The sequence below is a fragment of the Fringilla coelebs genome, assembly GCF_963513975.1.
Source record: "Fringilla coelebs genome assembly, chromosome: 1".
NCBI lineage: Eukaryota > Metazoa > Chordata > Aves > Passeriformes > Fringillidae > Fringilla > Fringilla coelebs.
Genome location: NC_140028.1, coordinates 8760496 through 8785268, shown reverse-complemented (window position 1 = coordinate 8785268; position 24773 = coordinate 8760496). Strand labels below are relative to the sequence as shown.

Here is a 24773-nt window from a genome sequence, read left to right as displayed (position 1 = left end):
TTGTAGCTCTGAGTTAAGCCACAGTTTGTTTTAATCAGTATGTACATAGGTCCTGTTTGACAAATCTAGTTCAGATGCAGGACTTCTTCTTCAAGCAGGTAACTTTTCACTTGTGGTGAGCACAAAAGTAGAATTATCTGTTCACCAGTGACTGAAAAGCTCTCAGAATGTGTGTTCCAGATTGCAAGGCAAGATGTATTCTATTGCCATCTGTATGGCAGTTGTCTGGTGTCAAGTGGGCAATTCTCCTTATCTCTCTTCCTGAGTGATCATAATCAAGGTCCCTCAGCAGAGAACATCTGCTGATAAGAGGCTATTGAATGTCACCACATGACTGATAAGAACTATAACATCCCATTGTGAGATGCTCCGCCCAGAGGGAGGAACCAAGCATTTCTACCCAGATATAACCTGGAAGATTCTGACACACCAGCACAGCTCTTCTCCACTGGACTCCCCAGAGGAACAGCAGCTGCTTCTACTTCCACGGATCTGCGGAGGAAGAAGACACCCCTTTCCTACAGGACCCCCTGCTCCAACAGAACCACGCCTGACACTCCAGGAGGACTGCAGCCCCTTTTCCAACTGGACTGCTACCAACACCCTGACCCACAGGGTGTCAGGTTGTGTTCTGACTCTGTCAGTGTTGTTCTAGTGTATTGCATTGTTTTTATTTTATCTTTTTTTTTTCCTTCCCTATTAAAGAACTGTTATTTCCTGCTCCCACATTTTTTGCCTGAGAGCCCCTTAATTTAAAATTCATAGCAATTCAGAGGGGTGGGGAGGGTTTGCATTCTTACTTTCAGGGGAGGCTCCTGTCTCCTTTAACAGGCAACTGTCTTTCCAAACCAAGACAATGTGTTTGATTTTCTCCTGTGAGGAACAGGGTTTTTTCTGACTCAGGGCTAAATTATTCAGGAAGACAGTAAGGAGCACTTTGAAGCATGTTTGCAACCCACTGGTCCTCACCTGGTGGTCCGGCACACACAGGGCAAAGCTAGGTGCTGAAGTATGTTATTTGCTCTGTTCTTTATTTTCACACAGTTGTTGGTTTTTTTTCTTTTTTAAATTATTTACCAAGAGTTTTTAACAGCTCAAGGCTGAAATCCTAGCATGAAGTAATGTACATGCCAGAGATAATGTAAAGAACCATATTACAAACAGGGCATTGGAGATGAGAAGTAAAAGTCACCTCTGCATGTCTGTCATGAAGAAATTCAGTTTACCATTTTAATATATGACAACTTTATTTGTTACATGTGTAAAACAATGCAATATGTATTTCTATGTAATGACAAAAACAAGCTTTATAGTATTATTATTATTATGCTAGCATTTATAGCATTATTAATACAGAAGTATTTTGAACATGTCTTGACTTTGTCCATATAGACAATCATGTAAGGTGCTCCAACTCCAGAAAATTGATGTCCATGGACAAAGCTGTTGAAATGCTGCAACTTAGAGTCTTGGCTGGTGTAAATCAGCTGATTGATATCCACTCAGAATTTGAACCTATGTATTTTTATTTATTTCCTATTTAATTACTGTTTTTTCAAATATTAATTTTTATTTTATTTTTCTGTGGTGCTAGGTAACTTAGTCACCAGTACAAAACAAGGCTTTATGTTTGCACTAAAGTACTAAAAAACCCTCCATCAAAGAGCACACAGTCTGCAGGGCAGGACATGTACTCACAAATAAGAAATTCACTGAAATATATACAATTTCTAATAATAACAATCTTCATTACTGAAAAGCACTCTCATATACAAGAAGAAATGAGAACAGGAACAACTTTACTGATATAGAAGTGCCAGAGATAGGGGGGAAAAAAGCAGCATGAGAAACTATAAAAATGGAAACAATATAAATGAAGTAACAGTTTTGCTCCATGTATATAGAAACGTGCAAAGAGATTTACAAAATAGTGCAGCCAGTTCATAAAAATGTACATCAAAAAGAAGATTTTGAAGAACTGGACTAAGTGGTCATAACCTGTGTTCTGTACCGTGCAGTTTATTCCATATAACTTAAATAAAAGATGGTAATCTTTGTATGGTTTGGCTTCTATGAGTAATGCTTTCAGGATAACTACAAACCAGACTTGCTCACAGACCAGGAACATTAAAAATTAGGGAATGGCATCAATATTATCATCTTCCACAGGAACATTTTCCCTATAAAGCACTACATGATATATACTCAGGAATGACCCTGAAATTCATCTGAACACAGCTGAAGTAAGAGAGTGTAAGACAAGATGTAATGATAAGGATCATATAAGTTAAAAAAACTATAAATTGTATGAAAAAAATGTACAGGGGGTATGAATCTACATCTCAGCACTTCTATTTGATTCTTTTCTTTAAACAAGGTGCTATATTAAAGGGGAGCAAATGTTTAATCACTGGGGACAAAAAACCCCATAAAATTCTACTTGTTTTCTCTGTTAGTATATGTGTTAGTTAATCACTAATCAATAAATGTTTTTACTGTGAGAGAATTATATTCCACAGTTATTCTAGGCTTGATGCTGTAGTTACCAGAAGCTGCAAATACCCATTACCTCTGAAAGTCTGGATTTACAGATTTAGGTTGGAAATTTTTTTTCAGTTTTTCATCAAAAAAATCCTGGCTTCAATTTTTTTATCCAACAGGAAGAATCATATGATTGTGCCTCTTTTCAGAGAAAAAAGATCAGGCCTGTTTTTATGTCCACAGGAATATACAGAAGGGAACTGCCAAAACCAACCAGTCTGGTATCTGACTAGAAATTTGTTAATTCCACATCCACGAATATCAGGGAATGCAGATCTTAATAGATCCTGAGCATTTTATTTTTAGCCCTTGAACTCCAATTGAGAAATTGTCCCAGGAGTTCCCTCACTCCAGATCAGAACAATTCTGATTTACAGTTTGTATTTATTAATAGACCGATCATAGGAATTTATTGTAGACTTTTTTTTTCAATCTCAATCTGATTTTTCTTTGATAGTTTACAGTGAACTAATGAGTCTACAGTGGACTCTTCTAGTTTTCAGCTTTGATGACTGCAGGGTAATTACAGTCAGACTTTTCTCTCAGAATGGGATTTAAATTTCCAGATTATTATTTCAAGAGATTATTTAAACACTAAAAATCTTTATAATCCTTTAGTTTTAATTTTTTTTTAGTAATGGACTTTTTACAATAGGCATAAAATAGATAACAAAATATTTATATGTTTTACAGAGTGATATTTACTCTCAGTTGTCTCTGTATTTTAAAGAGGAAATATTTAACACTTACAATATTATTCAAGTGCACTAATTACAAGTAAATATGAGGATGAGTATAATAAATACTGTTTTAGTTGCATAGTAGATCAGTTATCACAAGTACTCAGCCACTATCCAAATCCATTATCTTTGATAGCATGTTGTAACAAGAAATGCATAAAATATGACATTACATCATTTTTATAAAAGAAAAAATATTTCCTGGGAAGTACAAAACACTTTTCATTATCTAGATAAGATACTACACATATAGCATTTCTTCGTGTGATTTCTTTCAGGTAATCACCAAGAACTAAGGCCTCACTCACATTTGACCAGAAGAAAAATAAAGGTAAAATTAATTGTGTTTTGGAGGAAGAATATTATCAAATCTGTTATATTTTTTTCCCACAGGAACATGTAACCATGGCCATAAGGAGATATCCAGGAGTTTGATGCTGAAGAGCTGATGAAAATAAATTGGAGGAGGAGGAAAAATGAAAACTGTTATTGAATTCATTTCAAAATGCACAGAAGTAACAAATCTGCTTTTAAGTTTTTACGAAGTGCAAGAGACAAGCGTGTTTTGAACTGTGAAATGTCCTGTCTTGCAGTAACCTGTGTCAGTCTGTGTTTAGTTTAGTCCTGCCACCCAAGTGCCAAGCTCTTTACTCCATCCTGTTGCGCCTGCTTTGGTTAACACTGACAGTGGCTTTCAAAACCAGAGTGAGCTTTCAAGCTCTGGTGTTTCAGCCCTTACATAAACAGTTCCACTGACTTTAAGAAGTGCCATATGTGGCATCCCCAGCTTAGCATGCTGTGAGTAGGACATTTTGTCACCATAGGCAAAGTGATCAAATGCCTGCACTCCTTTCTAAAATGCTTTGTTCTCAGGATTAACAGCCCCCTCCTAAGAGCTGAAAGAAGGGTTTTCCAGGTTGTGTCTGCAGCTCTGCAGATGCCTTTAGATCTCAGAAGCTGAACTGCACTCAACCAGGAAACTGATGAAGAAGGCTGTTCTAGCCCCACTATAAGGAACACAAACTAGGCACAGGTCCACTTGGTTCCTTCTTTTCATTTTTAACTGTACAAAGTAAAGACATAAAGGAAATAACAGAGCCAGGACTGGGATGACCAACTCCAAGTACAAATAAAGCAGTGCTCTTCTTTTCAGGGTTTGAGCTGCAGCAAGGCTTAGAAATGCTTGATAAACAGAAACTGGAGTGTGAGGATGAGGAAAAAGAATAGGGAATAGAAGAATGCCTAAGTGTTTTTCAGATATTCTGGACCAATTCATGTTGATGCTGCTTCACTGCTTCAATGGAATGCAACCAGCTCAGAGCAGCACATCACCTGGTCCTGCTGTTCAGTTCACACTTGGGAAAAGGAAGGCTTGTTTTGCCTGTTACTGAAAAACATGTTTTCTCTGGGCTGAAACACAGCAATTGTTAACAGCTTACACTATTTAGACACTGCTGCCAGACAACAGAAAGAAAATATACAATCCAAATGCAATAAAAAAGGAGTTGTAGACATCAAAGTGAAGTAATTTGCAGTGAAAACTGGCAAGGGCCCTGTAGCTAAACCTTATTTTAATGAAAAGTTCATGGAACCTTTCTGGTATGTTTGGACCCTGTTCATTAATAGGACTCATCCCCAAAAATATGGAATTCTTTCTAAACTTAAATATGTACTCACCAATTGTTCTTTATTTCTTATTATTGTCTGTGGGGAAAAAAAAGAATAATATATTTTAGTACCTTGATTTAAATCACAGTTTCTTATAATTATTATTTACTATCAGTAGGTCCTGTTTGACATCTAAGCTGCAGGACTACTTGTTTGAGCAGGTTACTTCTCACTTGTGATGAGCTAAAAAGAGGCCTTCTCTGTATACCTGCTGCTGAATAGCTCTCAGAGTGTGTTTTTCTCTTGTGAAGAACAGCTTTGTTATGACTAAGGGCTAAACTATTCAGGAAGAGGGAAAGCAGCACTTTGGGGCATGTGCTTGCAACACACTGGTCCAGACCTGGAGGCTTTGGTAAAACCAAAGTTTTAGGGACTAGAGACATAGCAACAAACTGATACATCATCTGTCAAAAAGTGGGACTGTCATTGCACTGGAGCTGTCCAAGTTGTGCCTTGCTGTTTCTTACTTCCAATGTACCCAATTCAAAGGCTGAGGTCTGCCAGATTGTCTTGGCGCCCTTGGCATACAATGATCTCCTGAACCCTGACAGCTTCAAAAACAAAAAAGCTCCTCTTGAACTTCACTTTCAGCCAATAAAAATTCAGATGAGCCCAAACTTTTTAGTCTTAGAAGCATTTTGTATTTTAGACATTTAGAATTTTGTGATGCAAAACAAGGTGAAGGAATGGTAGTTCATAAATCCAGCACACCAATACTTGCTTTCAGCATGAAGGCCTTTGTGTGAGCTAATGGTCCATTGGGTTAGAGAGGCCAAATCATATCAATTTTGTAGTCCCTGGAAGTTGGTAATGTGGCAAGCGTCACAATTAGCTGGTTTTATTTTTTCCCATTAAAAAAAAAAAAGGCTAGGTCTGGTGGTCTGGGGGTGGACTTCAGTGCAATGCTTGAAAGTGCACCTCTAGAATCTTAAATTACACTGCTTGGACTGTGTCTGCATCATGTTATGGCATATTAGGTTTACCTCCCTTTTCTGCTACATCATTTATTGCACATCATGAAAAGGCAGGTTTTTTAATCAACAGATCAACAAAGTTTCTATGAATACAAATCAGTAACTGGAAAAGCCAAATGCTCCATCAGTAACTTCAGATCCCACCTTCTGTCTTCTGACATGAAAACAACAGGAGGAATCTCCTTCCTCTTCTTATTTATAAAATGTCTAAATTCCTCTGTTCATCACATGGCACTGGAACCACTTACCAAAACTTAGTTGTTTTGAAAAATGTATTGAGATTGAAGAAAGATGACACAGCAGCACCTTGGGACAAAAGAACTGTGAAATTAAAATGCAAAATGCTGTAATGGATTGAAGGTTACATTTGTCCCCATTTGACCCTATACTGCTCTTATTAGAATCAGTAAGACCCATGGATATACATCCAAGGAAAGAATTTATTCCTCAGATATGACTTACTAAAAAAAATTATGTTGGAAATAAAGAAATTCTATACTTACAAACTAAAATAATCAGCAACAAAGTGGCAGACAGTCCTCCCAGAAAATATCTGAGAACATAACAATACCCAGAAAGGTTAAGAAAAGCCAAGGGATGCATATTGGGTTAAAAGAGGTGAAGCCTTGGTGGGAGGAGGAGGAAGGGTTCTTGCAAATGAGCCCTCTCAACTCTAGTAGGTGAACTGTAATTTGAAACTTTAAATTACGTAAGCTATTGAAGATAATCTCCTGGAAAGAAAGACCTCAGCATTCAGACTGAGAGAAAAACTCAGTAAGAAAGACATGGATCCATTCTGATTCTTCTCAGCCTGCCAAACCCCTGTCAAAGCACACTTGGCAAAGTAGCTTTCATATCTGCATACATATTTCTTATTTTTGTGCATATCTATATAGCTCAGATATTTGCCTGCATTGACTATTATATGAAAATACATTTTCACAGTAAGATACATATAACTTTGAAAATGTGACCCTTAATTTAAGTTTTATTCACCAGTTGAAGTGAAGCAAGCACTCATGTCAGAAACAGAAAATAAAAGAAATAAAAATTACCTTGTACATACTGAAATGATTAAACACATGATCAGTGCAACCATCTGAGAAACGACATTTTGCACTGTCCTGGATTCTAAAATAGAAATCAGGAAAATAATGGGTTTTAATGAAAGTAAGTATTTTACAGGAGGTGTTTGCAAAGGCTACCTTCAGCCTGTGAGACCAGTCTCTTCAGCTGCTTTTAAAGAGAACTCGCCTGGAGTGATTCAAAGCTGAAACCTAATTTTCATGCTCTGGGTGTCTCTCAGGAGTCTTTTTCCCCCACAACTACAGAAACACTGTGCCCTCCATGCTCTCAGAAAACAAGCCTTTCTGCATAATTGCGTGTTTTAGTTTTTGCTCCCATGCCCTTTCCTCCATTTTCCTCTTCACTCCTCTTTTTTTTCTGAAAAGGGAGTGAGTAAAAGATGTGAGCAGGGGGTAGTAATAAAATAGTATTTTTATGATTTTGTTATTTTTAATCATTCATTTAAAATATATGTTTTGGTAAATAAATTCTATTCTGCAAGGGGCCAGATCCATATCGTTAAGGTATTTTCACTTCACTCTAAGAATGAGGCCAGAATAAGAACGTAACATACCTGCATTGCTCCACTTCTCTTCATTTGCATTTATCATAAATGAAGAGCAGGATTTTGAAGCACAAAATGGTTCCTCAAAATGAAGAAACTCATCATCTTTGGTGAGAAATGTTCCATTAGATGCTGGAATTTGCCTTTGTGACACATGGTTATTATATTCAGAAGAAAAGTCTGAATCACCTACAAGAAATGCATGTATAACTGAGATTGCACAGAAGAAGAGCTCTGAGACTTTGTATTAATGAACTTAGGAATTAATTACTGAATCATAGGAGAGGTTGCAAATTGTTATGGGTAGGGAATTGGTGGGTTCAAATGTATGCAGGAGGAAATATGCAGAGTAAAGAAAAAACTGCATAGGGCATAACAGATGAAGTTATTGAAAGAGGCAGGTGAAAGCAGACAGTGCCAGGTATTAATTACACCAGAATAAACATTCCTGATGATGACTTTGCATTCAAATTCAGTCTTTTTGGCACAGAGGTCTTTGCAGACTCATACCTAGTTTTAATGCCAGGAGCTCTATTTATCCCTTAGATTCTGTATGTCATTCTATCCTTTACCTGCACACCATGGGAGACAACACCTGCATAACTTCCAGAAAGAGATACCCAATTCACACTAAACACAGACTGCAATGTTGTATACCTTGATTACCAGGTACCTGATCAGGGCTTACCAATATCACTGAGACTGGCTTCTAGTTTACTGCATCCATCAGGCCAAGGATCCTCTACATGGGAGAAATCCATCCTGCTGGGAATGGTGGAGCTGAGCCATGAGCTGGAGGCACTGAGATTGAACAAGCTGTCAAGAGAGCGACGGATTTTCTTCCTTCGCCTGAATACCCTAGAAAGAAAGGATATGTTGCCAAGGAATAGAGTTAATTATTCCTGTTGAGCAGGGACAGAGCTCTAAAGCTTGCAGGAATGACATGAAAGAACCAAGTTCTGGGTGCTGCTCCCAGTGCTGTTCTTGACCCTGGGCACGTCACCAGGAATGGCTGCTGCATGCCACAATGTGTCAGGGAATGTATTAACAGCAGGGCTGATCATGCTGTTGTGATACAGGGTACTGTGGTACCAAATGATACCACAGCTACTGCTCTCTGATAGTACTGTGAGTGCTACCTGTGATTTTCACTGTTGTATCTGATTTGGGATAGTCTAAATCCATTGAATTCCAGTTTTTTTTGAACTACATTTTACATACTTTTCTAAATTGTTGTTCTTCTAAATCATTAGATGTTTTTGCTTGAGTAAGAATTCCAGGACCAGACCTTTTTATTTTTATATATGTGTGTGTATGCGTTTTAGATAAAGATATTTATATATACATTTTTTCTTAGTCCTTATCAGAGCAACACCCCATTGGCAAAATGAGCTGTAGCTCTCTCCTTTTCCTTTATTGAATACAACTTCAATTATAGCAACAACTCTGCACTAAAGAGTTTTTAGGTAGTAAGATGTGACTGAAAATCAGGTCATTTCATTCACTGCACTCTCTAAAGCAATTGAGATGTTCCCAATCAGAAGTAATGCTGGTCTTATGTCGAGCAAAATGTGGACAGACACAAAGACACCTCCAGATACACCTCTAGATAAGGCCAGAGATGTGGAGGCAATCGCCAACATGGAGTAAAATCTGCACATAGTTCACTTACCGAGCTAAATTCTCTTTATATGTAACACTGGTGTGGGATGGTGTCAGTGTTATGTTGCCCTCTTCATCAGACAGAAAACTGTCTTCTGTCAAAACATAATAACCATTAGAAAGCAGTCGAGGGCTGCGGCGGCATGTAGGAACGGAGCCCGTCAGAGGGTTTGTGGAGCACTCATAGGCAGGACCGTCATCCAAAAAGGCACAAGCACAACTGAAAAGGAGAAATGAAAGCCTCTAATTTAGAGAAGGTCTGGACAGAGCAAACCCATGATTTAATAGTAATGATTTTACATTTCAAGCTGATGGGGACTGGTAATGACTTAGATTTAAAATACATGGATGTAATGATATTATTCTGTACTGGGGGTTTCAGCCAGCTGAACGTGCATCACACGTTCCAGAGCTTCAGATTACAGGAGGGATACATGCCAGGGGAGCATTTCCTGAAGCATGGAGCCAGTTTGAGCTCAGAAGTGCTTGGTGTGTTTCTGTGGCAGTGCTCTTGGCCAAGGAGCCCTGCTGGACCTACACTGACCTGGAGCCATCAGAGGTATTCCAGTATTTGACATCTCTGAGTACCTCTACATGGTGGAATCTGGGTGCCCCTGAGCCAGGCAGGATTTACTTGCTTTTTTATAAACTAGCCATACTTGGTGAAGATTTAAGAATACAAGACTTTTAATTCTCACAAATCCTAGAATGCCATGCAGCTGGAACAACATGGAATAAAGCCCACACATTGTGATAACTCTATCTAGCACTGAAACACAATTGATTTTGGAATTAAATACAGCACAGAAAAATAAACTCTCTGGTGTTTAAAGTAGAAGGGAGTAGTGGCAGAGGTGAAAGGATCTAAAAGTTGTAGACATTGTACTTAGTTTGACTAAAATTTAATTTATGGTTATACCTTTCCCCTTAACACCTATGAGTTCCAAATTGCCATGTAGTGACATCATGGAAAGAAAGGCAGACACTGGATTGATTTAGTGTCTGACTTGTGTTTCAGTAAGAGGTTTAACTACCCCATATGGTATGTCACAGAGAGATACCATAATTTCAGTGTAGGGAAAAGCAGATGGAAGAGAGATACTCCAAAACCCTGTAATTGCAAAGCCAGTGTTTCCAACTTCCACAGCAGTACTTCTGAACTTCCATTTAGGGCAGTAATTAAATAATTATCAGCACTACATTTCTCAGTGGCCCAAAAGGACTTTTACAAAATCTATGCCAAAACAAAAATAAAATTAAGCAAGCGTAACTTTCCTTAATACCTTGGAAAAATATGTCTTGAGAGGCTGTGCCTATGCTCTTCCTTAAATGGTGTTGAACCTGCAGAGGCAAAGGTGAAATAAGAAGGAATTTTTTATCATATTCACTGACAGGTAGCTTGTGCATACCAGAAAGATAATAAAAAAAGCTAAAAATGAAAAGAAAATTAAGGGAAGAATTAGAGGAGACCAAACATATGAAGGAATTGGGGAAAGACTTAGTGTTTAGAGGAAACTCATTTCAACCAGGACAACACAGAATCAGAGCCAACAGAAATCAGATATCTCTACTCTGCCCAGATAACAGGCTTGAGAGAAATAATTATGGACACAAATACAATAACTGCAGTAATTTTAAGGTGTTTTACCAGAAATCTGCTTCATGCTAAAGCCAGAACCTGAACTGGCACTAGATACAGAGTAGAATGGAAAGGCCACCATTATGACTACATTATATTTTTCAGATGAAAATTGCAGACATAGCACAATGAGTGGAGGGATTGCTGCAGTGACAAATATTTGACAGTAATATTGTGGCAGGAGACTAAGGAAATAGGATTTGTCTGGATTACCATGGCTCAAGTGTGCAAAGCGCTGCTGGATGTTCTGCACCTGACAGAATCAATCTTACAAAATATGAGCAAGGCCTATGCATAGGGAGAATTTATGTCTATTATTCCATAAAAAGATAAAAGATATGATATTTTCCTATATTACCTTGTCACTCCTGAATCTTTAGAGCTTCAGACTTACAACACTCTTAGTAAATGCCCATCTTTCACCTCTGAGAGGAGATAGGGCTAAGAGAACTTTATATTTTTATGTTCAGTTATGAGCTGAGGCAAAGAAAAGACATGAAAAGTCAGGGTTTCCACTTTGGTAATCTTGTTAACCTCCTTGGGAGCTCAGTTGTCAGTCAAAGACTGGGTGTGAAGGCTGACTCAGACCTGGGACCAGGCAAGGTGACGAAAGAAGAGAAGTAAAACCTTCAGGGTATTTTTCACAAATCAGTCCCATTACCTTGGTCCCATACATACTGCTTCTTCTACCATTTGGGAAAAAAAAAATCACTTTACCATGAACAAATTATGCTCTAATGGCTGCAAAAATAACTTGAAAAGGAGAAAATTAAAAGAATTTGGGGGAAGGTACAGAGAGATCAAGAAGCATCAGTCAGAATGCCACAGAATCAGAATGCCACAGAACAAGTTGTACAATGGGACCAGTGGTGTATTTCATAGTTTGACAGGTATTAGAGCTATTTTTAACATACAACTACCTCCTTAAATAATTTCTCTTATGTTAAGGAAAGTCATGATTCTTAAATGTGTAAAAAATCTTATATTCAAAACCAAGAAATGCATTCAAACTTGAGAAGAAAATACAGGACGGACTCAACAAGCAGTTTGTAGATCTGGATATAAACCAAAACCAGCAAAATCCTAAGTCTTATCAGTCAAAAAAGATCCCTTTCACAAGGTATTTATTTTTATTAAAACTCTGACAAATGTATCCAAATTTATTTGCTCCTGGAGTTGATGCAATATGTGATGTTCCATACATCTTGAAAAGGACTGTTTCATACACCCTAGGATAACAGGGAATATAGATTATCTGTAAAAGAGTTTAAAAAGAAATGGAAGCATGTTTTATTTTGTCTTGTTTGAAAATCAGGATGTGTAAGATAGTATCAGCAATGTTGATCACAATATTAGTTACAATGTCTTTTCAGGAAAAAGTAACTGATTCTAGGGCAAATTTGTTTGAAGAGGATATATAGAAGTATTTGTCAGGATCAGTTATATCTATCACAACTCTTTAATAATCTAAGAGTGAAACTTTCCAGCAACTGAAACCCACAGCACAGCTGTATTGCACACAATTCTTTCAGTTATGAAAATAAAAAGTAGCAACATCTAAAAAAGGATAACTTTTAGGAGTGGCAGCTTTCCTGTGGGGTGGTGCTTTCACTAGAAAGTGTTGACACATGCTGATCACAGTGGCAGAACAAACCACAGTCCTTCTGTTCCTCATTTGAATTCTCTCATAACTTTGCAAGGTATGTCTCTGCAGGATGTTTATTTGCCATCCTCCAGAGAAATAAAATTTAAGATAACATAGAGTATATTCATATATTTCTAAAGGAAAGTCAGCAATATACATATGCAGATATACTACTGGGGAGGCAAGACATTTCCCTCTTTTCAAGAACAGTTAATAAGTAGCTGTAACTTGCTTATAAACTATTTTAAGTAACAATAATATCAAGCTTCTGTGAGCAGTCATGGAACAGGCAGTCCAACAGATTTTTTTGCTCCCCATGATCAGGAAAATTTTTGGCTCATGCATAATGAAGAGAGTTCTTGAAAATAATTCAATCAATGATGGAGAAAGCATGGAAACATTATGTTGTAGACAATGCTGCACAGTGTTCTGCTTTCATTTAATATTCAGTCCTATTTCTGTGCTATTAATAGCGTGAGAAGCTAGAGTAATGACAGAGCAAAACAAAGCTTCTCGACCACCACTGTACAATGGAGCAGTGGTACTGCGTCTGTATTCCACAAAATAAGCCATCAACCTCTAAACAATGGCATGAGAAAAAGCCAACAGCTCTATGAAATCTCACTAAAAGCGAATCTGAGGCGAATGTGGCAACATTTTATGTCAAGAATCCAAAAAAAAACAACCCCCCTTGGATTTCAAAACACACAAAAGTTCATGTTGAATTATAAACAAAAAGTCATTGTGCAAACCAGTCAGTTTTCTACCTTTCCCTCCAAAAATCAAATTAGTGTTTAAGCCAATGATGCCTTCAGCGTACAATCTAAATATTTACATTAGTACCTACCAAAATATAGTGCTAACTATTCAAATAGCTGAAACCCAGGCAATCAGTTTGATTCTATTTTATCTACCAAACACAAGTGTCTACAAAGAGTTTTATTTGTTCACACATATCAGTTATTTTTGAAGAGCAGCTTTGTCTTTTCTCCCTGCAGGTAATGGTAGCAACATTCACAAAACTGCGAAACTTCCTGACGAGCAGCACAGAAAGCTTAGCTATTCCTCAGCTGGCAAATATATTAAGAGATAAATAAGTCTAAAATCCTTCAAACCTGGAAAATCCATTTCACAATTAACACATGCGTGCAAAAATTTTCTCTTAGTCGGCCGGAGAGCCCGTGCGGCGGCTGGTGGAGGCTGTTCCTTGAGCAGCTTCCTGGGAGAGCTCAGCCCCGGTCTTCTTCGCAAGGGCAGGTCTAGCAAGTCCCCTGTTTCCTTTTGAAAACAGCCGGTGCAATCAGCGGCACAGAGCCCGAGTGAGGTCACGTTTCCTGTAAAGTAGCCTCACATCAGAGGCATTCGTTCTGAAGAGCAAACCGAAGATAAAGATTAGCCCATGAACACTCCTGCCGGCTGTTGCAAAAGAGAAGAAGCACTACAAATAACGTCTCGCCCCAATGATCGTACAGAGAACAAAGACAGAAAGAACATTTTCTCATCAGTGACACAGAGTTTTGTTTCAGATTTGCTTTTCCACCTCGCACTGAAAAATTTCAAGTTGTGTATACAATCATTCTATTTGTTGAAATACTAGTGAGCCTGGCAGGCTTTGACGTAAGAAAATGATCCAGTTACCAAAAAAACAAAACAAAACAATACATTTTGCAAAAGAACTATTGTACAGAAGATACCTTTGGTCAGAGTTCAGAGCTATGTTTCACAGCTGAAAACATTACTGCAAATATATGCCATGCAATGTTAATCTAAATTCCAAAGAAAGAAGAAAGGAATAAAGCTATTTGTAAACATAGTCATTGTTGCATGCTAAATGTTTCATACTCGGTAAGGTATCCATTCATCATACCTTAAAGTATAAAAAATAAAATCAAATCCACATAAGAGAAATGGAGCCTGAATAAGATATCCTGGCAGTCAAAGGACTTGGCTACAGAACTATTACATACAAAAGTAATATATATCAGCTCTTTGACACTGAATTGTACAGCCTTAGGGGGTAACACTTCATCTCCAAATAGATAAAATGATCTAGTAGTTTTCTTTCCTGATGTCTGTATGTATCACTGACAAAAAAATGAAACCATAAATCTAGTAAAATATGATTGATTTTATGATAGTTTGTGGGTTTTTTCCCCCTTGGAGAAGGAAAAATACTTCCACTGATAAAAAGAATGTAAAAAGCTCACACCCCAGAAAAGGAAACAAAAATAGGAATTAGGCAATTAGGATGTTGCAAAAGATCTTCTGTTTGCGAGTTAAACTAAAATGAACAGTTTATTATCCTTTTGTTCAAACATGAAAATAGGGACATAGTCCATCTTCACATCAGTTCTTTTAATTTAGTGGAATTATGTCAATGAGGAAATTTAGTCCAGCACTATTTCCATGGATGCATGGGCTTCATCACAGCAGCATTTCCCTGGCCACCCTGCCTCTCTACAGGCAATGAATATAAATTCCCAATGATCTTTAAAACTAGGTCACTTGCAGAAGAATTTCTGTACACACAGGAATTTACTCCTTGGGCATATTTTTGGTCTCTTTTCTTATTATTCTCAACAGTAAGAAGTTAATTCCAAGCTTGAACTGCTTTTCTGAAGGACATTGGCATTTCATGTTTGTCTATATATTGTGTCTATGTCATCATATTCAGGCTTGGAGGTGTTTTCTTTTTTAATCACTGCTATTTGTATCTGAAACTCACTGTTCCACAAGCTTTTGATGCATAAACTTCATGCATTGGTGAATATTTTATAGGTGAGTGCTTGACTATAGTTAATACACACAGACACAAGGGTTTATATACAGCTTTTTTTTTCACCCTGTAGCTCCTCAAATTTCCCCCTCCACCAACGCACCCTATCTCAACAATAACCAGGTTTCAAATTTTACAAAATGAGTACACCGACAAGCTTACTTGCAGTAGTTTTATGCCTGTGGCACACATTACCATTCAACCCACAAAAGGAAGGAAATTAGAAATTACGATACTAAATACCACCCATCTTTGTACACTTCTCCCAGGCTCACTCTGCTTTTGATGCAACAGTTTGTGCAGGTCTGACAGTCCAAGAAAGGTGGGGCTGGAGCAGCTGCATGCCTGGGGTCCCACCAGCATTGAGCCAGTACCCCTGGGAGGGACACGCACAGAGTGCATTTATAACCACACGTTACACACACAGCTGGCAACACAGGCAACAGGCACAGAGAGAGCACTCCCACAGCACCAAGAGCCTCATCCTTCTCAGCCCTCTGGCTGAACAGTGCAGGAGGCCTCTAGTGAGGATACACACATCTGTGCATGCCTGTCAAGCAGCTGGGCTCAGGAACTCTGCCCAACAGCTGCCCCTGGATCCCAGTCTCACCAGTTGCATGCACCTGGATATTGGAGCTCTCAGCCCACAGCCCAGCTGGTGGTGCAGACCATCACACACACAAGTACAGCTGGCTGGGATTGCCCAGGTCCTCAGCAGCCCACAGAGAGCCACCCCAGCCCATGGGTGTCCCATGCCCCAGGCAGCAGCTCCTCCCAGTCCCGAGGTGCTCTGGTGTTAACTCATCTGGGTGGGTTCCATGCCTGGCCACAAGGGCTGAGAATCCTCTGGGACAATCTTGGGAAAGGCCCAGCAGACAAAGTGTCCCTTCCTCTGAAATCTTCATTCAGGTTCCCACCTGCCTTTGTGCCAGGCTCCTCTGGCTGATCAGAAAGGCTTTTGATGGGCTGATGGCTCCTGGAATGGGAACAGCTGGGTGTGGGGAATTTTTTGGGCTCCTTCCCCCACTGCTGTGCTCCTACTGTCCCCCTATTCTGTGCTGCTCTATGAGTGTGCAGATGAGCTTTTAGCACATATTGCACTATAACTTGGCCATCTCAATGGCCCACTGCAACTCAGTGCAGAGTACTGTTATGCTAAACACTCAATTTTCAGGAAGGGTATTTTCTGGTAGAGTGAATTGAGTGGCCATGGTGGAAAGAGTGGATTGCTTATTGATTGAATGTAATTGAGAGTAATGTGATGCCTCTAACTCTCTTTGAACCTCTTGGAAACCTGGCAACTTTCAATTGTCCACCAGCTTCAGTAACCATCAAGTCAGGCCATTTTTCCTATATCACAGATCTGTTTCAATCCTGTTTATATAGTACTCAAAAGTAAAATAAAATTCTTTGATATCTGAAAATTAATTGAAAAAATTTTAAAAATCCAGCAGGAGAAAGGCTGGTCATGAGGATCTCTGAGCAGCCTCACTGGGTCAAAATGAAGTTCTATGAAACTCTCCTTGCCTGCAGTCTTGCTGCAGGGCAAACTAAGACCCATTTTCATTCACCTTTGTGAATGATAATGTTTTAAGCTAAGTGCATTCCTTTATGCAGCAGAAATACTTGGCAATATTTGACGGACTCTAGCAATTAAGAAAAAAATCTCATAAAACTTGACATTTTATTTCAATTTTAAGAAAAGGGTAATCCTGCATTTAGATAGAATTTCGGTGCAGGTTACAGAATTGTCACATCATATATGATTTTAATAACCTTATCAGGTCAGCTGTATGAACAAAGATTAATTAGCCTGAACAAAGATTAATTTGCCTTGAAGTGGAACAAATCCATTTTTAATGCTATCAGATGGAAATCCCATCACACTCTATCAGAGACTTTCTGAGTTTCAGGATTGATTTTTGCCCCCAAATTCATTATTTTAACTTAATTGTTCTGCAAAACAGGCAAAAAGGGCATTTCTTGTTTGCATGGTGGAGTACAATGAATAGACCTGTAAAATTTGGACTTAGCTCTGAGCTTGCTGATACATCCATACTACTTAGATCTCAAGAGCTTACCTCCAATAATGCTACATCAGCTACCTCTTTATTAGACCACAGACACAGTCCAGATAGACAAAAAATGTTTAAAAAGGATCTAAATCAAGTAAGCCTGTGATGTACAATGATATTTCTCTGTACAAAGCCATGACCAGGCTGTGTCATATCTCCTTGCTTCTTGATTATATGGTACCATGGAGAAATTTCCTTGGTATCAGAACCTGATGTAGACATGGGAAAATGCCACACCATGACGCAAAAGCAGTGTAAAAATAGGCATAGGAAAAATACAAGTGTTTCCATTAGAATCTGTAACTTCCCCACCCTGCATCTGAAAATACTGCTTTAAAACCTCTTTTGTCGGAGAAAGAAAACAAAAGGAAGAGGTTCAAATCCATCAGGCAAAGCAGAATTTAGTCAAGGTTTCTAATAGAACTCAGGTGAGTCCTCATTGGAGTTCTTCATAAATTTCCTCACAAGAAGATCTGACTGTTACTGAAGAAGAAAGTAGGAATGCAAAAAAAAAAAAAAACCAACCAAAAACAAAACCAAAAAAACCCACACAGATCTATACTAAAAGCTGTCTGACTCAATTTTATAAAGGATGACAAAAGTTCATGAGTCAGCACACTGCAGTGTCTGCTGTGACTACAAGCAGCCAGGGCAGCATCAACTGTTGGCCACTTGTGCTCAAGCAGCATCTGATTTGCAGAGAATAGAAATATTAATGCACAGATCAGTGGTCTGAGCAAAGGATGAGTGGGAACAGGTTTGAGGTGATGTATGAGTGGTGTACACACATGGTTCCTAAGCTCGCAGGCCATCACACTTCTAGCACACATCTACATTTTCGGACACACAGACTGAGAGGGAAAGGACAGGGAGGGGTAGGACAGCATGGGGACAACGTTGGCTCTCAGCTCTAAATGTTAAAACCCATCACTATGTGACCAACCCAGGGACAACCCATAAGAGATGGAGAAGACTCAATTGCCCATACTCCTGTCTCCCATGTCACTGTAGTTAGTGCTGGACACACCACCTGCACAGCAGCACCTGGGTGTTTAAAAGCTGAACAGGCCACATAGATACACACAGCTTTAGGGACCTGCTCTAACTAGACACATAAAATCTCATCTTTGGTTGGGGGTTTTCTTGTGACATTTTGAGTCCGAAAATAAAAATTAATATTCCTCTGGAGGTGGCCAGGCACTGCTGCCCACTGTACCTGGGAACCTGGGTGGTTTCTGTGACAGCCCTGATGAGATCTACATGGAACAGATCACACTGTACTGATGTACAGTAAAGACTTTTGGCCAACAAATGATTGTAAAGAATCATAACATGCTTTATATATACTGAAAATCTGTAGCTGAGAGATGTTGGTCTCACTGGTTCCTGAGACAACAGTAGTGGCAAAATACTGATCATTCTGGTGTCATGGTCATTTCTATAATAAATCCTGCTGAGTGAGGCATAAATGAAGACTAGTAACAACTGAAGTGGTACTCTAATAATGTTCTTTAAAATGCTTGCTCTTTACACAGCAACCTTATCAGTTGTCTCTCTATAGTCTGACACTGACTGAGCCCCTTTCTGCCTGTATACCAGTATTTAAACAAAGTCTAAATTTGTGAGGTTTATACTGATAATCCCCAGGCCTTTCTGGTATTGTTTGCAATTTTTCCAGCCTTGCCCATGCCCAACTCACATTTCCAGCTAGATCCAAAATGATGTCCTGGACTACTTCAATGGCTAGGGAGAGGCAACAGCTCAGACAGCCTCCAGTATCCAGTGGAAAATCATGCACACAAGAGGCAGAATGGTTTTACAGCCTGGATATTACCCAGCATTGCATAAAGATCAGGGATTTAAATGTGGTCTGCAAGGCAATTAAGGACAGAGAGCAGAACTCTGATAGCCTTCCAGGAACATGCCCATGTGACACCAGCACAGACCCAATGGCCAAGTACCAAGAAACAAGTGACTCCTACAATGAGCACGTGCTCCTGTGAACAAATGCATTACAGGCATTTTACAGACAGGGCTGGGCACAAAGGGCTAATCTCACAATCAACAACCATCCTTCAATGCTGAGGACACCCCAGTTTACATGGGACCACAGAGGAGACAGGAAAGTATCACACTAGTTTTACAAAGTGATTGGTATTGCCTGCTGACAGAAGTGATGTGTATTTTTCATTCTCACTCCACCAGGTTGGACATGTAATTTTTGGAATACTGTTTTCCTTCACACAAATTGCAAATTCTGCCCACCCAGAGGTCAGCTCTTAGAAATGCAGACCATGAAAATCTTCCCACTGGGATATGTTTGTTAGTCAAATGCTCTGTTGATCCACCAGAAAGTGTATGCTGCATTTCAGTCTCATATGGAAATAATCTAAGAAATCAGTGCATAGAGCAGGTATTATTACTACAGCTTTTGTTCAACACTGCTCTCATCAAGGCTTTAAAGGAAAATTCAGTAACATATTTACTGATGTATTCCAGTCTACAGAATCTCCTCTAAAACCAAAACACTATTCAACACATATGGCTGCAATATGAAAGGCAGAAGTATGTGACACATTGCACAGCACTATTTCTGAGGCAAAAGCACAATTACATCTCAAGAGGTCTAACATTCACGGCAAAACAATATTCATAGTGTGGTGAATGTTCCTTGTGCCCTCAATAAATATCAAATGATACAGAGAAAGTGGTTTTGTGAGGCTGTAACATGACACAGCAGAGCTGCCTGCAATCCAAAACAGGGAGCTGCTCCCTCCCAGCCATGCAGAGCATCAGGAGGTACCACTCTAGTGAGCAGCAACTTCTGCCTCAAGGCTTTCCTTTAACCCCATCAAATGCCAGTGTTTGCTCTTTCTTCTCTTTCTTTGTGTGGATTTGGGACTCTTGCACTAATGTCAGAACTACCTGCTAAATGCAAATTTCATTACCCACCTGGATTTACCAGGTCTCACTCCTTAGCACTCTCACCTTACTGCACTTCACCTTAAAATACTGCAGTATTTTAATCCAGCAGGGAGCCTTACTTCTGCTTTACAGCTTTATGCCACCTCTCCAGCAACGCAGTGAAACACAGCACCTGTGGGCAAACAGGCAGTTCTCTGAGAGAAACCACTGACAGAATTAAAGGCACTCTGCAAAGAAACAGTGAGCAATTCAGTAAAAATGTCCAGTTTCTCTGTCTTTCAAAACTAGAAAAAGATGGGGTTGATGTCCCAAACTTACAGGGTTACTATTTTGTATGGTGTCCATGGCAATGGCTGTTAGTGACTTTCTTTTTTCATACAAGGCCAGATGCTTCAAAAATCATTCACTTTAGGGTATTTCCCAGCATCTGGAAAATTTAGGACTTTAAAAGGGAAAGAGAAGTGTTCGGTGAGATAATGGAAATCTTCACAGAAGGAGGGAGGAATTTCTGGAGAGGAGGGAGTTTCTGGGATGAAAGAAGAAGGGCAGAGAAACTGAAGAGAGGGCCATAACAGCTTGATGTCAGATATGGAGCCAAAATAGACCAAGGAAGTGGCAGGAGAAGGACAGATGATGACAGAACAGAGCCAGGCCCCATGCAAGCTGCCTGTGCAGATGGATAGAGCAGGGCAGAGGTGCTGCTGCACATTTGCCAGACTGAGGCTGTGCAGACACCATTTGAATACAAGCACCAGCAGTAATTTTAAATATACCTCTCTATTATAATAAGGGTAAAAACAACAATGAATTTTTATTCTATTGACTGTCACCTCACAATTGCAATATCTGACATTTAAAGAAGTTCTTTCATGACCTAACCCAATCGCCCACAAGAAAAAAACAAATGGCAAAATAAACAAACTGATGTCTGGGTTTCTCACCATAATATCTTTCTTTTCCCAGGTGTTTGATCATTCTCCCAGACCTTTCCTGAACCCTTCCCATTTTTGGATGGGTTTTCTGAACAGTCACTTATTTTAATAACAACGTACTGGTGCCAAGTGCAGCGATAATGTCACCTCTCTACTCCTACTCTATGTTTCCATGTGCATGTGCTTTGCAAAGACTGCATTAGTCTTTTCAGCATCAACAGCACATCATGAGCTCATGCTCAGCTGATTATGAAATCCTCTCTCCCCCTCTCCAAGTCTCAGTGAGTCACTGACTGGCAATATAAAATCTCCTATCCAGTTTGGTTTCCAATTTATGGCCTGTATATTCATGACGAAGCCGAAGACATGCTTCGTGACAAGATTAAACACCAAATTGTGTGAGGAGCAGAAATATTGAAATCTCTTTTCCTGCATCTCTGTCTTGTCATGCTCTGGTGTCTGAAGGAAAATAGTCACTGAGTCTTTCCATCGTGGAGAGGTTGACTCAGTGACCCTCCCCTGTCCAGTTGAGCATTTTAACAGAAAAGTTGGAATAATATGATGTGTTTCTTTCTATGTCAAGCTTGAAGTAAGACAGAAGTTTTAGGAGTAAGTGAAGAAAGGGAAAATAGAAGGCAGACAGGCAATGCAGCCATGTAGATCTTATTTTCCTAGAAGACAAAACTAAATATCAGATATGGTTTTGTGATAAAAGAATATAAAAAATGTCTTTACCTAAACTGCTCCTTGCTGGCTTTATGGTAGAATAGTGTAACTGAAATGGGGTCCTGGGCCATGGGCAGAGCTAGGGAGGCACTGGGATAGGCAAGTCAGGGCCAGCAGGGGCTGTGAGTGCCTGTAGGCTACAGCAGGGCAGGGATGGGTATACATGGAAAGGTAGCGAAGAAATGGAGACAGTGACCGGGGCTCCTTGTTCTCCTAAATGTTTTGATAATAGTGCAAGGACATGTTGCCCTGTGCTGCTGGACCACAAGTGGACTTCTGCTGTTCTGAAAGCAGTGTCATGGCACCCTGCATCAAGTGTCCTTTCCGCCAAGATTTTAATTTGGTTCCCACCTGCCATTTGTCACTGTGCTCCTCTGAGCTTGAGGAAATGGGCCTTTGGTGGGCTGATTGCTCCTGGGAGCTGCCAGGGCTGGGGATTTTATGGGCTTGTTCTCCTGTGCTCTTCTGTGTTTGCACATGTGCTTTTAGTCCATACTAATCAATACAAGGGGCTTGCTGTGCCTCTGCCACCTCGTGCCAGCTCTGCCTCCATCTCAACAGCTTCAGCAGCAAAGAAATGGGGTGCCACACACTGTTCTGAGCCCATCCCATGCCATGGCATAACTCAGCCTTCAGCAGTGAAGAGCATGATTCAGTGACTCCCATGTACCCAGCTCCATCCTCATAGCTTTTTATCTTCCCCCATTCTGTCTCCTTGGACAGAAGCACCTCCACTTTACTAATTATCCTGATGCTGCACATTCTTTGCCACTCAAAGAGAGCCCATTCCTTACACAACAACCTTCACTATCCTGTGGCAAACCCTCTAAACCAAAGATTGTATCAAAACTACACCAAGAGTAGAGCTTACTAGAGCTGGAGAATTCAAATAAATGCAATGGCAACTTCTTTTCTTAAAAAAAAAGAAAAATCCTTCCCTTCCCTTCCCTTCCCTTCCCTTCCCTTCCCTTCCCTTCCCTTCCCTTCCCTTCCCTTCCCTTCCCTTCCCTTCCCTTCCCTTCCCTTCCCTTCCCTTCCCTTCCCTTCCCTTCCCTTCCCTTCCCTTCCCTTCCCTTCCCTTCCCTTCCCTTCCCTTCCCTTCCCTTCCCTTCCCCTCCCTCTTTGTTTTATTTTGTTTCCTTTGTTTTCTTCAAGCCTCCTTCTTCCTTCAGTCTCTTCTGTTTGCCACCATCTTCCAGAAAATGGTAACAAGGGAAAATCTAAGGAGGAAAAAAAATATCATAGCAAATACTCTAAAATATCCTACTGAACATTATGTCTATAAAGACTCCTCAAGTGGGAGGCAGCCTCCTGGGGACTAAATGAAGCAGATGGATTGACCTTGAACAGCAGCCAAACGCCCACACAGCCACTCGCTCACTCCCCCAGCAGTGGCATAGGGAAGGGAATGGGAAGAACAAGTGAGAATCATAGAATCATTAAGGTTGGAAAAGAACTCTAAGACAATTGAGTCCAACCATTAACCAGCACCATTCTGTTAACCACTAACCCATGCCTCCCACTGCCACATCCACGTTTGTTTTTGAACACTTTGAGGAATGGTGATTCCACCACTTCCTTGTGCAGCCTGTTCCAATGCCTGATCACTTTTTTCGTCATATCCAATCTAAACATCCCCTGGCACACCTTGAGGCCTTTTCCAAGTCCTATCACTTGTTGCCTGGGGAAAAGACCAACCCCACCTGGCTACAGCCTCCTTTCAGGCAGTTGCAGAGAGTGATAAGGTCCTCCCTGAGCCTCCTTTTCTCCAGGCTGAACACCCCCAGCTCCCTCAGCTGCTCCTCATCAGACTTGCGCTCCAGCCCCTTCCCCAGCTCCTCTGCCACTCTCTGGACACATTCCAGCAACTCAATGTCTTTCTTGTAGTGAGGGGCCCAAAACTGAGCATAGGATTCAAGATACAGCCTCACCAGTGCTGAGTACAGAGGGACAATCTCATTCCCTAGTCCTGCTGGCCACACTATTTCTCATACAAGCCAGGATGCCATTGCTCTCCTTGGCACACTGCTGGCTCTTTCAGTTGCTGTCAACCAGCACCCCCAGAAATGTTTGCAGATCTGGATAAGGACAGTTTAATAAATGAAGGAAAGCAAAAACCCCAAAACTAAACAACACAACCCCAAAAAACCCCCAAGCAATTCAAAGGCAAGGACTCAGCACTTCCCACCAGCAGACCTATATCCCTCCATCTCCCAGCAATGGTCACTCTGGAAGAAAATGTCCCAACAGTCTTCTTCTTCTGCCCCAGATTTGCTTGCTGAGGTAAATGTTTTATGGCATGGAATATCCCTTTGGCCAGTTTGGGTCAACTGTCCTAGTTCTGCCCCTCCCAGTCTCTTGCCCACCCCTTGCCTGCTTCCTGGGGAAGATGAGTGGGGAAAAAAAAGTGAGCCCTAACACTGTGGAAGTGTAATTCAGCAGCAGCCACCACACTGGTGTGTTATCAACATCACCATCAATCATGATCCCCCTCCTTGTCCAGTGATATATGCACAGATGTCATTCCCTTAGTCTGTGGAACATCCCCCAGACATCCATACAAGTGCAATCAATTACTTTGGTCCATGACTTGTGCTCCACCCAGCAGCTTTCCACATCAGATGGTTTTGCATCACACAACAGGAAACATTGGTAAACAGAGCATATTGACTTTCACTTTCTGCTGTTTATTATACTTTTGGGCTTGAGCCACCTCCTCAGATGATGCTCTGAAATCTCTGCCTCCTGGCTCAATGGTGACCTCTTTCAGCATTCAGGGGCACCGGGAGTTCCTCATCTGAGCCCATTTGTGATCAATCCTACCCCCTTATTCCATGTAC

The 24773-nt window shown here is 40.2% G+C and overlaps 1 protein-coding gene across 1 annotated transcript; it reads right to left on the bottom strand.

The window, feature by feature from the left end:
• Nucleotides 1-1242: 1242 nt before the first annotated feature.
• On the bottom strand, nucleotides 1243-13747 carry TMEM71 (transmembrane protein 71). The gene is made up of 10 exons (XM_084226260.1): nucleotides 13615-13747; nucleotides 10499-10556; nucleotides 9226-9435; nucleotides 8242-8411; nucleotides 7563-7742; nucleotides 6979-7054; nucleotides 6427-6476; nucleotides 6172-6244; nucleotides 4959-4985; nucleotides 1243-3726 (listed from the first exon to the last, which is right to left on the bottom strand). Coding segments are annotated over exons 1-9 (831 nt in total). The 5' UTR covers nucleotides 13628-13747; the 3' UTR covers nucleotides 1243-3726; nucleotides 4959-4984.
• Between the last annotated feature and the right edge of the window lie 11026 nt (nucleotides 13748-24773).